Source organism: Alosa alosa, chromosome 10 (assembly GCF_017589495.1).
Source record: "Alosa alosa isolate M-15738 ecotype Scorff River chromosome 10, AALO_Geno_1.1, whole genome shotgun sequence".
NCBI lineage: Eukaryota > Metazoa > Chordata > Actinopteri > Clupeiformes > Clupeidae > Alosa > Alosa alosa.
In genome coordinates, this window is record NC_063198.1 from 14,346,870 (window position 1) to 14,360,867 (window position 13,998).

Here is a 13,998-nt window from a genome sequence, read left to right on the forward strand (position 1 = left end):
GCTGTATTTTTTCAGTCTGATCATGGTCTGGTTTGAATTCAGGTTATCTGGGTTATTCTCTTTGGTGACCCAATAATGGGTAATAACAAGTAATATCTGAATTATGTTTAAATTATTATTATTTTTTTTGTTCAGAGGAAAGCCACAGGTGGCTGTGAATCACCAATCTAATTTTAATCATTATGTTAGTCTAAAAGGAAAACCATGATTGGTATGTTGGCTAAACTTTATTTATTCTGGACAGCAGGCCTATGGACAACATTGATTTTAGTCATGATCTATCTAAGATAAGAGCGCATGTCAATTATTTTTCTTCCCAGTAATTTAGTACAAATCCATTGATCTCCTCAAGGAGATCAGAGGCTAAAAAATACAACTGCAGCAGCTGATTTTGTATTTTAACATCTTTACTGTTATTTGTAACTCCATTTGAAAATGACCCATCATTTGTCATTGTCAAACCCAGCGCAGATAACTTCATGCCCAACTACAAACACAACAGCTCACACATTTATTTTGACCTTATGTCATGTCTATGTTTGCAGAGCATTAAAAAATCAATGTGTTAACATTCCAGAGTCAAAGGTAGGTGTCAACACCTCACCAGCATACATACAGCAAACATTGTTCAGTTACAGCAACACATAAATACGACAAACACCAAAAAATTGCTAATATTCTACCAAAAGCAGTCAGAGCTACAGAAATTGGAAGGCAGGGCTTAAGGAAGGAACAAGAAAATATAAAAAAAAAAAAAGACACGGTTAAAATTCATAAAAACTGGCATTCAGTTCCCCAAAGGCTGCAGGAATCTTATTAAATATTCAAACGGCTGGCAGTCACTGTTACACAATCACGGCTATTTTGCTCCAAGGGAAAAAGAACAACCTATAAAAACATCAAAGGTGTACACAAAGGGGAATAAACTGTCATCCACATTAACTGGTCCCAACTGAGCAGCAATGAATCATGGCTTTTGACATATTTATCTTCATATTTATTATGTGAAAATCACATATCAGATGAGTGCGAGTGTGATAACAAAGACATATACACCTTTTACCCATACACGGCTCATGCACTTAAATCACAGACTGTCAAAGTTCCAGGAGGGATATCTGATCATGTGTTGGCACATTCCATGATCTATATGTATTAAAGAACACATGATCAAGGAGAAACTATTCTACTTTTAACTATTCTATTTTCCCTACACGGAAGAACCAATACCCTTCCGAGTGTTCACTTAAATATTTCTGGTATGTTATAAAACATAATGCACAATATCCTGTCTTGGTTATGATATACCAAGTAAATACGACCATGGCACTTCTGGTTAAAGGCCATACGGTTATGCCGACATTTGGCATGTAATAATGCTATAATAGCAACACATACACACCTCCACACACACACACACACATTAAGGGAATCTTCCATCTACTCTGAACTTTTTCTGAAGTATGCGAAGAGGATACAGTAAAGACTTTGAGAAGTAAGAGCTTTCAACAGGTCCTGTCATTGTTTTAAGTTGTGAATTGTTCCTGGACACCTATATAAGCACCGGAAAAGACCAACATTCATCAGAAAAAAACCTTCATAAAAATGCCAAAAATGAGTCTTCTTGTTGATCCCCCATCAAAAGGACATCAAATATTTAAGAAAGACATTCCTGAAATCACTCACTCTAGATGTTACTGGTGAACACTAACCACTTCAACACTTCAAACACTTCACCAGCTAACCACAGGAGATCAGTATGAAAATAGGTTAAACTGTGACTGTTCTACCAGAGCTTAGTGTGATTCTTACTATATACTAATACTTTCCAAGATATCTAAAGCGGGCCAGTGTCTCTGAACTTGTTCCAGGCTGCTGTCTCTGATTTCTGGAATGGAACCCCACACTCAGGGTTCTGAGGGCAGTGGATGGCGTTCTTTTGGGTCAGGTTCTCAGGAAGGTCCAAAGATGGAGTGCACAGTGTCCGAAGCCTCTGAAGAGTGCAGAAAGGAGATGTGATGCAGTCAATAACAGCTGGGGGTCAGAGCAACGCTATGAAATAATTTTCCACTTTTTTGTTGAGGTATGTTTTGGTTTCACATTCAAATTCCTTTGATGGTTTAAAAATGGCTATGTGGACGACAGATAAGCACACTTGTAGCTACCTCTAGCCAGGCATATGCACTATGTAACTGGTTTTTCTGGGACAGAACACCCCACAAAAATAATTGATAATAATCTTTCACCTCACAACACTGCAAACTACTGTATATTGCCAAAGGACATTACATGTTAACAAGCTTTTATCAGGGCCAACTCGGAAGCTGGTGGTGTTTACAAGGGGTAAGTTAGTCAGTTCACTAGTTTTAGACCAAAACCCCTTACTATTGCTTTGATGACGGGGACAATATAGTACTAAAGATTTGTTATTTTCTTCAGACATTTATGAGGGTATATGAGGATATATTGATATTGTTACATTTATTATTATTATTTATCAGTGTGTCTTCTCAGTAATATTATTGATTTGTAATGAATCATACCTGTCGTAGACTTCCAGGAGTAGAAATAATTACATATATCATCCAAAGGGGCACAAGCAAAGTAGAGGAGAGGGTGAACCACCAACCAATGGCATAACCCCACCACGGGTATTCAGTGGTGTTGTTGAACTTCAGCGGGCTGTATTTGATGAGGGAGAACACAAATGTACCCTAAGAAGACAAGAGAGGGAGTGTGGAATTGAATTGAACAGATCATACAGCACCTTTGCTTCCATAAACAGCATGTGACTATTCTGCTTTTAATGTGCAAGAGTAAAAACAGGCCAAGAAAAGCAATGTGATGGAAGCATGTCCAAACAGTATGTTCTGGAAAGAGAAGCACTCACAGAGCAGACTACAGGTGTGACATATTTCCAACAATACTTAATCAGAGGCAAAGGCCGATACCCAATCATATCTTCTATATTGTCATACAGGTGGTCAGCACCTGAAGGGACACAGATCGCCAACCACAAGGCACGTTAGAAAAATGAGCTTATGCAAAAAGAAACTAAACTATTAAATCGAAAACGCATAATTACCGTAACAACACATCTCTTACCATAAACCCATCCAATGCATACAGACTGGAAAAAAGCAAACATTAGCAGAGTCATTCCACTGCAGGCATAGTAATCGAAAAGCTGGAAAACATACAGCCCACCCTGCGAGAAAGAGACAAATCAATGTTAGATTAGATCACACATTCTGTACTGGATGATCTGTATTAAAGTGGTCTGATTGTTGGTTCTCTTGTTTTTCTCAGGCAATTGCCACAGTTTGCAACCAGTACTGACTGCAAATGACAGCACTGCTCCACAGTATGATTTGCCATTCAACACTGTTAAAGCTTAAACTGACATTGTCATAAACCAAACTTGCAACGAAAAATAACAGTTCTGGTGAATGTGTATATGCACAGTATATTTCCATAGGGGAGTATGCATAGTTTCACCACTGTATATTTGTGTCAACAAAGAACACAAACATTTTAATTTAGTGCTCTTAACACTGATCGATAGTTTTGAGTGTCCCTGAACTGCTGACTGATGATGATGGGTCCTGAACAAACCTGTCAGGCCACATCCATGTCTCTTTGAAAACAAATGTAAGAAGTCTACTCAGGAAAACTCATCGAAGCCCAATATGAAAACATTTATAGCTAAGCGAAGAATATTAAAAATTCTACAGTGTACTGAGAGGTGTGTTAGCACAGACATCTTCTCTTTATGCAATGTCACCAGTAGATGGCAGACATGAGGCATATTTAGTGAGGATATTTCCATACCGGTTTCTTATAACAGTGATGTGGAATAGGGTCACCTAAACATATGGTATGGTACAGGATTATGACAAATGTTTATTGATATTTATGTCAACTTTAAATAACACCAAATCATTCTGGCATTCTGATGCAATGTGTTGTTTGGCTGATTGAATCTTGAACAGGGAGTCAGGGAGTTTGACCTCTTACCTCAGTGACCATCACTAAGCCAATGAGGAAGCTCGCTATACTGATGATGAGTAGAAGGATCTTGCGTCTGTGCTTGCCCGTGTGGAAGAAGTTGGGGAACATATCTGTGATGGTGGTCATCAAAGCCTCCAGGCCTACAAACTGAACAGACAAGAGATCATCATTCAGTTATTCATCGTTGAAAGCAATAGCTTCAAACACCCTAAAGCAAGAGGTTCTCAACCTTTTTGGGGCTAAGGCACACCAAAGGTCAAACCAATACGCAAAGGCACACCGTCTCACAGTTACTGATGATGATGAAAGTCACAAACATCATTAAAGGCAATTAACATTATTCAGATTGTTGCTCAACAAGAAAAAGGCTGCTGCCAAAGTTGTGAGAGTCCTCCTTGGTTGCTAAACGAATGCTAATTTAACTTGGCAGCCTACGAAAGGTCCGATAACTACAAGTTAAACTGTCAATCTCTGACTAACAAAAACTGTTTTAAATTTAAAAAGCATTTAATTGATGCATTTAAAGTAATTATACCCTTCTAGCCTATTTCATGAGCCTGTATGACTGCAAAGTATGTTTTTTTTCTTCTGAGAGATATCATAGAGCGTACAGTCAAGGGTGGTAAACCTGAGCTAAGAAACAAACAAACCCTGTCTGCTATCATCTGGGATGCACCACTTACCTCACTGTCCAGCCCAAGCAATATGATCATAATGAAGAAACATATGGCCCAAAGTTGAGGTAAAGGCATCATGGCAACTGCTCGGGGATAGGCAATGAAAGCCAAGCCCGGACCTAACAGGCAATACAGAAACAACATGAGACAACAAAGCAAGCTAACTGTAATACAATTACACAGATGGATACCAAAGACCTCAGTCAGCCTCTTCCCAACCATAAACATATTCTCTGATGCAGCACATATATATTGAACTTCATTGGTATGATAAAAATATACTTTATATATTTTTTTAAAGATTACCTGATTCTGCTACCATTGAGATATTCGTTTTTTGCTCATAAGCCATGAACCCCAATACAGAGAAAATTGCAAAACCGGCCACAAAACTGGTCCCGCTGTTTAATAGGCACAGGTAAACACAGTCTCTGGAAAATATAACAACAACAGAACATCGTCATTTCTTTCTTTGACATTAAGCTTCATGTGTCTGTATTAAAGTTCTTTTTAGAAAACAAGATATGATTAAATTACCCTCTACAGCATTCAGATTCAGCATTCAAAAAACATACAGATTAAGTCTCCCACACAGATAGTAAAATAACAATACTGACTTATTGCAACGCAAAGACCATTCTTTATCTCAGTTAGTTTACACAACAATAATGTCATAGACATATGGTGTATGTCCACCTACTTGTAACAGTTGTTGTTGTACTTATTGTAACTGCCCAGCGCAGTCAGGCATCCAATGCAAATTGCATAAGAATAGAAAATCTGTGTGCCAGCATCCATCCACACCTATAAGGTAAGGATGGAGGTTAAGAATGAAAGGAAAAAAGATGACCAGCAAAAGCAAATTTGTCAATGTTACAGAGGAGCATTCCTCTTGAAAAGCTAGTGCACTGCAGACGAGGTAAATCAGTCCTCAACAGGTCTGTAACTTTCTGATGACATCAAAAAGGCCCCAACTGTAGCCAGTTTTAAATCTAGACTTAAGACCAAACTGTTTTCAGATGCTTTCTGCTAAATGTGCCGAGTTACAAATTCTGAATCTGCCTTGATAATTATTCTACCTTGTCTTTTATTACTTTTTTACTACTTTTGCCTTTGTTTTTGCTTACTAATTATTTTTAATTTTTAAATGATTTTACCTTGTGTTTTATGTTTTCTTTTCATTATGATCTTTACTTTTTAACTATTCTTTGACTATATTGCCCTTCTATGCTTTTATTTGTTATTATTGTTTGGTTTTGTTTATGTAAAGCACATTGAATGACCTCTGTGTATGAAATGCGCTATATAAATAAACTTGACTTGACTTGACGGCTAGGAAATATTGGCAGCATAATAACTTTTACAAAAGACCAGTAAACAATGTTAAGGCATTTGTGGAGAAGAAGGATGGTTTGTGTGTTCTTTCTACAGCTCACGTAAAGCTATTTCGTTGCTCTGATTGGTTAGGTCTATCCAATTGAGTGCAGAGGCATTCCCTCCTTGTATGGGTTGAAACACAATGCCCCGTAAACACGTCCCAATGGAGCAATATCAGACTCATATTCTGACTAGAATTTTGAGTATGACAACGTCAGGCTAATGCCGACCTATAGGTCCATGCCCACTCCATGAGAGATGCCCATAAGGAACCACGCCTCACACTTTGTACCTGAGGGTCAGCTAAGCGTGCTGGATCAGGGTAGAGGTAGAACTTGATGCCATCCACTGCCCCAGGTAGTGTGAGCCCCCGAATCAACAGCACCACCAACATCACGTAGGGGAAGGTAGCTGTGAAGTACACCACCTGAGACCACAGACCGTATGAATCAGTGGACAAATATGGATTTTATTAGATGGAAAAGGATAGAAAACAGAAACTTACAACTTACAATACAGTACATATTGCATACTTTATTTTACCACAAATCAATCAATTTTTTTTTTAAAAAGTCAAAAGAAACAGGTTTCTCACTGAAGAATGCTATTAAAATTGTCTCCTTAATTCCAAATGGAGACACAGTTGACCGAGTAGATTCCAGTGTAGTTAAGAGCAGGTAAAACTTGAGGCTGGCTTGCGAAAGAATAGTTCTTTATTCTGGATGTAACAACAGAGTTCTGGTAACCCTGTTGTACGCACAGCACAGCACAGTGTTGCAAGGTGAAGCCAAGGTAAGAAACTGAAGCAAAGATCTGGGAAACTCCTGGCTAATTATAATACCAGAATTTACATTCATGTCTGGGCTCAAATTGGAGGGGGGGAAACGGGTAGTGATATAGCCTTATTCAATTAAGATGTCTCTTGTGGGGGAACAATTAGTTAGGTACACCATTTGAAAAAATTCTAAATCGATTCTAAATCTGATCAGACCCCCTTTGTGAGTTTCTCTATCAAATGTGATACTTTTATCATAAAATGATCAATATGAAAGCTTAACTGCTTCACTAATAGTAACAGCAGAGTATAACTGAATCTTTCTGTCATTCACCTTGCCTGTGGACTTCACCCCTTTCCACACACAGAAGTAGCAAAGAATCCATGACAGAAGAAGACACAGGGCTAACTCCCATCTCATATTGCCCATTTCATACACATTGTCTGTGATATTCAGAACCCTTCTCCTGGAAAAGAAATGAAATATAACAAATGTTAGCAGCTTATTGAATTCACTCACTGTGAAGAATAATTTACTGCTCAAGCACTACTATTATTCATGGTTGATGATGAGAATATTTTTTTTAAAAAGTGAACTAGTTGATTGGGAAAGGCTGGGGGTCCAAGTATTGGACAGCTCCAACTGTAAATCTTGTTGAGATGCAGCCTACAGGCGAATGACAGAATATACTGTACTGTATGCATTAGCTATGCTAGGTGGGCCGTAAACAGAGCCGGACAGTAACAGAGTACATTTACTTGAGTACAGTACTTGAGTACAATTTTGAGGGATCTGTACTTTACTCGAGTATCATTTTTGGGGAGTACTCATGACTTTACTCAAGTACATTTGAGAGGCAAATATTGTACTCTTTACTCCACTACATTTCTATCCATAACTGTGAGTACCCGTTACTTCTTCTAAAAAAAAGGAAAAAAGAAAAATCTCGGAAACCCTTAATTTGTTGTTTCCCTCTCAAACGTGATTGGATTGTGTGCCACTGATTAGGACAGCCTATCAGCAATCACCTTCAGCTTTCCGCCAAAGTCAACTCCATGGTCAGATTTAGATAAGAGACGAAACCATGGACGAAACAATGGATGAATACGCAGCAGGTCCATCCTGGGAATGTGCCAACTTGTGGCCCCACCTCGCCAGACTATTTCAATTTTCTGAACAAGTTAATGATAGTTTTCGCTTCAAGTGATTCAATAACAAAATAGTATTTTGTATTTGAAATACATATTTTAAATACATGTATTAGAAATACTGACCATCCCTGGCAACATGGTAAAAAGATGAAAATGATTTTACTTTCAATTCCTTTTACATTCTCCAAGGTATTAACATTAACATTTTTCATTACTCCATGTAGGACGTTTCTGTACAGAAATGTAAGCACTGTGGCAGTAGCAATGCAATATTTAGAAAATGTAGACTACTCTTGTACTCTTGACACTCAAGTACTTCAGTACTTTTACTTAACTGTTGTACTTTTACTTGTACTTGAGTAAAATTTAGCAAAGGGTATCTGTACTTTTACTCAAGTAATGAAGCTGTTTACTCTGTCCGTAAATCATATACCTGTAGCTACAGGTGAAAGTTGCATAACCTTGAGCTGGGACCGTAATCAGCCTGACAGACATGAATTCCCCAAATTTTAAAGCATGTGTGGGCTAACTGATTGGGGCTAAAGTCAGACCAAAATCATAAATCAAAACGATATAAATCGGGCCATCATCATAAATGACTGTTAAAATGTTGAAAAAATTACTCACTCCCAAAACTCTTTCACTGGTGATGTTGCATTTTCAAAAACTGTAAAGTTGAGTAGGCCTCTGGCTTTGTCAAACTCCATACAGTTCTCTGTTGCAACATAAAATGGGTAAGTGCTGGTGACAAGAAAGCCATTAAAATAAAGATGGATGTAAGTTAAGATGAGGACGGCAATACCTGTGTTCCAGGGGTTTTGACAGTTTGCCCAGGGCAACTCAGATTTGAAGGAGGAGAACAGATAAAAGAATGCCCAGGCCAGAATGATGATGTAATAAATGCTGGAGTACAAAACCACAACTTGGCTTCCATAGCCCAGACCTGTCAATAAAAAAGGCTAGTTAAAATGGCTGTTTTTTTATCTTGTCATAAGGTATTCCACCTTTTCACAAACATGTTAGTAGACGCATCATACTTTGGGTCTGCTTTTTTGTAAAACCTTTAGAACAGGGTTCTCACAGCAAAAAGCTTTAGAGCAGGCTTTTCACACTTAATTGTAAATCAGGTTTATAGGTCAAGTATACTTGCGTATACAGTACAAGGAATTTGGTCTCTGCATTTATCCCATATGTCTATCTATATCTATCTATCTATCTATCTATCTATCTATCACACAGTGAGGTGAAGCACACACTACCCTGGAGCAGCGAGCTACCTTGCTTTCAAGCCCGAAGCCCTAACCAGTAGGCCATGGCTGCCCCCAAAAACCTTTAGAATAGGTTTCTCACACCAAAAATATCAAATGCAAACACTTTTCACAGATGTTGGGCAGTCATGTGTTGCCTGCAATGCAGCAGTGTTTGAAATGCACACAGTAAGATATAATCACATTCTTATTGTGGTGTTGCAACATGCAAACCAACCTATCTCTGCCTCACTGAGAAGAAACTGAGGGGTATGGTGTGTACAAAACTGATCGCACGTGGATCAAAGTGAAGACACTGAGGGGTATGGTGTGTACAAAACTGATCGCACATGGATCAAAACGCATGTTGTGTGCCACTGGATTCCTAATCACAGTGTCTTTCCATTCATTTTGAAATGTTCTTGTAAGATCCTGCTCAAAAGCAAGCTGACTCTTACGATTCGCTCAAAATGTTCTTTACAGTAGGGGAGAGACGGGACAATTGATATGCGGGACAAATGAAACATTCCAGTTTTGTCCGAGTGCAATGATGACAGACTTCCTTTGGTCAAAATAGAGCATGATAGCCTCCTTCTATCAGCCAAATAAATGTAAATGGTAAATGTGTCAGTGGCACTCGCTGAAACAGTGTCAGAGTGTGCAGTATAGTGTAGTGTCAGTCTGTGATATTCATGTTTATTTTGAGTAAGTGTTCAACATCAGTGTCCAATATAGATTTAATTTCAATCATAGCCATGATAATATTTAGATGTTTTTTTTGCCTGGTCCCCTGAAGCCGGCGCTGAATGAAGACAAAGGTAGGCTACAATTTTGGGGCGAGGAAGAAAAACATGTAAGACAGCATAGTAGCGACGTTAGTATAGCAGTAGGCTATAGCTTAGGTAGTAATAAGGTTACTATGGAAACATTCACAGAAGGAACGTTTAGAACTTTGATAAAGTCGTTGGTAACTAGACAATCTTTTATCATTATTAATCAGAATATGCTGTTTGACATGCAAATGGGAATCTGAACAGAATATTCGGTAACACTTTATTTTAATGTGTCGCTGTTACAGTGTACTTACCTAATTAGGTACAGTGGTACAACCTGTGTAACAACATGTACTGTCAGGTACTATCATTGTACTTGCATAATGTATTTGTGAGTACCTACATATAGTTGTTACATTGTAATACTGAGTGCTTTTACAAAACTTTGCCAATTTGCCTACATTTTCATCAGAGGCAAAGAGCTGATCTGAGACCTGCTGGATGGGGTAAATCGGATCATGATAGATTTGATATACAAAGCATGCTTAGCTCCAGTCAAGGCCTCATTGTCTTCAGTATACATGTAACAGCTGTGCTGCTACAACCTTGTACAGGTCTTGTCTTGGAACAGGTCTACTAATTCACATGTACTGTGTGGTGTAACAGCAGACACGTTTCAACACATCAATTACAGGATGCATAACATCATTGACAGGATGTATATATGTAGATGTAAGTACTTAACTGGTACACTTTATTTTAATGGGTTTATTCCACTGTATCAAAAGAGTAATAAATGTGTACCAACACAGTTGATACATGCACTACAGTATGTAGGGTAATGGCAGACATGTTCCAAGACACCAATGACACAACATACATGTAATATGTAATTGTAAGTACTTAACTGGTACACTTCATTTTAATGGGTTTATGCCACTGTATCAAAGAGCAATAAGTGTGTATCAACACAGTTGATATATGTACTATGTAGTGAATTAGTAGACCTGTTCCAAGACATCGAAGACATAACATACATGTCATATGTACATGTAAGTAATTAACTGGTACACTTAATAGGTTTATTCCACTGTATCAAAGAGTAACAAGGTTGTAGCAGCACAGCTGTTACATGTACTGAAGACAATGAGGCCTTGACTGGAGCTAAGAATGCTTAGTATATCAAATCTATCATGACCAGATTTACCCCATCCAGCAGGTCTCAGGTCAGCTCTTTGCCTCTGATGAAAATTTAGGCAAATTGGCAAAGTTTTGTAAAAGCACTCAGTATTATAATGTAACAACTATATGTAGGTACCCACAAATACATAATGCAAGTACAATGATAGTACCTGATAGTACATGTTGTTACACAGGTTGTACCACTGTACCTAATTAGGTAGGTACACTGTAACAGCGACACATTAAAATAAAGTGTTACCGAATATTCTATTGAGAGAAAGTGGAATAGAACATTATGTCCAATATTCCAATATGTGGTTTAATGTTCTGCATTTCTCGTTAGTGGGTCACTTTGATACTAACAGTACGATTCTATGTAATGACTGTATGATATCTGTACTGTCCCTGTGTATATCTGTGTGTGACTGAGATAAGCGGGAATATTATGTCTTTGCAGTGTTTCACTGTTCTGCATGGCTATGTCAGTAGCTACTGTATCTGCTTCGGATTGCCAGGTTGCCACTAATCTGATTCAGTGTAGTTCACGTGAGATGGGATGACCAACGCCATCTCCCGTCAGCCTGGAAGGATATTAAACCCTAAAAACTATTTCCTTGTCTAGTTAGAGCAGCTGATGGATCTTTAGGTGAAGTCATGCTGTTTCTCCCTTAATGCGCATCATTGTAAATAAACTCTGTTCCTGATTTTTCATACTATTGGTCTGACTGGGTCTCTATTAAATCTATGGTATCAAAATTACCATCAGTTTATGGAAGTTCCACCGAGATTGATAAGGATTATATTGATCTATTGAATTAAGGATTATTCTTTTTACCAAACCTACTGTGTGTGATCCCTTAGCCCGCTGGTAAGACGCGCTCTCGGTGAGTAGTATGTTTTGTTCCTTTTAAGTGCTATTATGACTGCCATCAGTTGGGCAAAGGGAGATTGCGTTGAGTAGGGCCCCTGTCTTTTGTAACGGAATAGACAGTTTTGGGTGATAGTTTGTTGTATGCATATCATTGTAAATAAACTGTTCCTGATTTTTCATACTCTTGGTCTGACTGGGTCTCTATTAAATCTATGGTATCAAAATTACCATCACTATTACTGTAAAACTTATCTAAATAACATATTCACAATATTGTCTTATTCTGAATAGGGTCAATATTAGGAATATTAATTATTTAATAGTAATTACTAACTCACTGACACCTGATTCTATTTGTCACAATGCTTTGAATTAATGAGCGAAACTAATTTTAAGACATTTGACTTTGTCTTACAACAATGGCTTGTCAATTACTTTTTAATGTCAATGACGTTTTAATTACCGTATTTTACCGTATAGTCCGGAAAATACGGTATGTTCTTATGTTCTAAGTGGTGCAAGGTGCTTCTTCCTAAGAACTCTAACCTATGTCAAACAACAAAGACATGGCAAATGAGCAGCAAGCTGAGTGAATGATTGAGATATTTTTACTAAATATGATGCATGTCTTGGAGTGAAACATGGAGTTTCAGGTGCAATACTGTTCATGTTTAACCCAAGATTTTGTCTCTGTACTCTGTACTTTCCAACATAAAGAAGTGAATACATTTTTGTAATGCTCTGCTTAACATCAAAAGAAGGACTTGACGTCATGAACTCTACAGCAACACTGACCAAGAAAAAAGCCTCAACTGATGACTAACCACGAAAGAGGCACTTGTTGTCCATATTATCCTCACAGCAGGGTTAATGCTTACCTTCAAAAAGAGGGCATATCTTTCGCCAACAAGTGACTGTTCCCTGGCTTGTGTACTGCCCCAGAGAGGTCTCCAACAGAAAGAGTGGGATGCCACAGGAAAACAGGAACAGCACATAAGGAATGAAGAACACCCCTTTGGGGGGCACAGAGTAAACACTCACACTTATTATAAAGGGGTAGTTTGTTTCAGTTTGTTTCAAGTCAGGATAAGCCATTTCTTTCAGGCTCAAAACTGAACCTTCAGAGCCTTGCCTTTCTTTAATAACACATCTGGTAAAGGATAACATGCTTGGTCCATGCATGACAATTGGTCATTGATGGATAACATGTTTGGGGGAAAATCAATTAATTTTTAGGTTGTCTGTCTAAGAGTACAAATGTAAAAAATTCATATGTTATAAAAATGACATTTTTAACATTAAACAAATGGTACAAAACACATATGTTAACAGCATGGCAGCTACACATATACAGGTCATTGATGGATAACATGTTTGGGGGAAAATCAATAAATTTTTAGGTTGTCTGTCTAAGAGTACAAATGTAAAAAATACATATGTTATAAAAATGGCATTTTTAACATTAAACAAATGGTACAAAACACATATGTTAACAGCATGGCAGCTACACATATACATCATCTATGTGAAGTAAGGGATAACGACCGCCGAGGTGTCCTGTTATACGGAATTAATGGACGAGGGCGAGGGGCAAAGAACTCCCCGACGCGGAATCCATTAATTCCGTCTAACTGGACACACCTTGAAGGCCGTTATCCCGCTTATCACCCGGTTGTCGGTCAGAACGGTGTCCTGTTAATTTAATTTAATAGCCACCCCACCAGCCAATCAGAAAAGAGTATTTTTTTTTCTCCGGGTGATAAACTTTGATAATGTACTCTTTGTGTTGGAGTGGACATTATTTGACACTAAGGTAATCTTGTTGTCTGAGGTAGATACTTTTCAAATTCAATTTGATGTTTGATGGAATGTTAAATACCTGCTACATCCACTAAAAGTAGCCTATTCAAATTCTGCATTTTCTGTTCGGCAG

General features: G+C 38.0%; 1 protein-coding gene across 3 annotated transcripts in view; it reads right to left on the reverse strand.

Moving 5' to 3' along the window:
- Window positions 1-214: 214 nt before the first annotated feature.
- The window catches only part of LOC125301894 (sodium- and chloride-dependent GABA transporter 2-like), a 50,423-nt gene continuing 36,639 nt past the window's right edge, over window positions 215-13,998 (reverse strand). Inside the window, exons 3-15 of one of the 3 annotated variants that reach the window (XM_048254733.1) lie at window positions 12,944-13,078; window positions 8,795-8,935; window positions 8,620-8,707; window positions 7,175-7,307; window positions 6,358-6,492; window positions 5,389-5,492; window positions 4,995-5,119; window positions 4,695-4,807; window positions 4,018-4,158; window positions 3,106-3,208; window positions 2,891-2,991; window positions 2,544-2,714; window positions 215-1,993 (exon numbers count right to left, since the gene is read on the reverse strand). In XM_048254733.1, coding sequence (XP_048110690.1) covers window positions 1,838-1,993; window positions 2,544-2,714; window positions 2,891-2,991; window positions 3,106-3,208; window positions 4,018-4,158; window positions 4,695-4,807; window positions 4,995-5,119; window positions 5,389-5,492; window positions 6,358-6,492; window positions 7,175-7,307; window positions 8,620-8,707; window positions 8,795-8,935; window positions 12,944-13,078 — 1,646 coding nt within the window. In that variant the 3' untranslated portion in view covers window positions 215-1,837. Of the gene's footprint in view, window positions 1,994-2,543; window positions 2,715-2,890; window positions 2,992-3,105; window positions 3,209-4,017; window positions 4,159-4,694; window positions 4,808-4,994; window positions 5,120-5,388; window positions 5,493-6,357; window positions 6,493-7,174; window positions 7,308-8,619; window positions 8,936-12,943; window positions 13,079-13,998 lie in introns of all 3 variants that reach the window. The other 2 variants (XM_048254734.1, XM_048254732.1) reach the window with 2 other exon arrangements.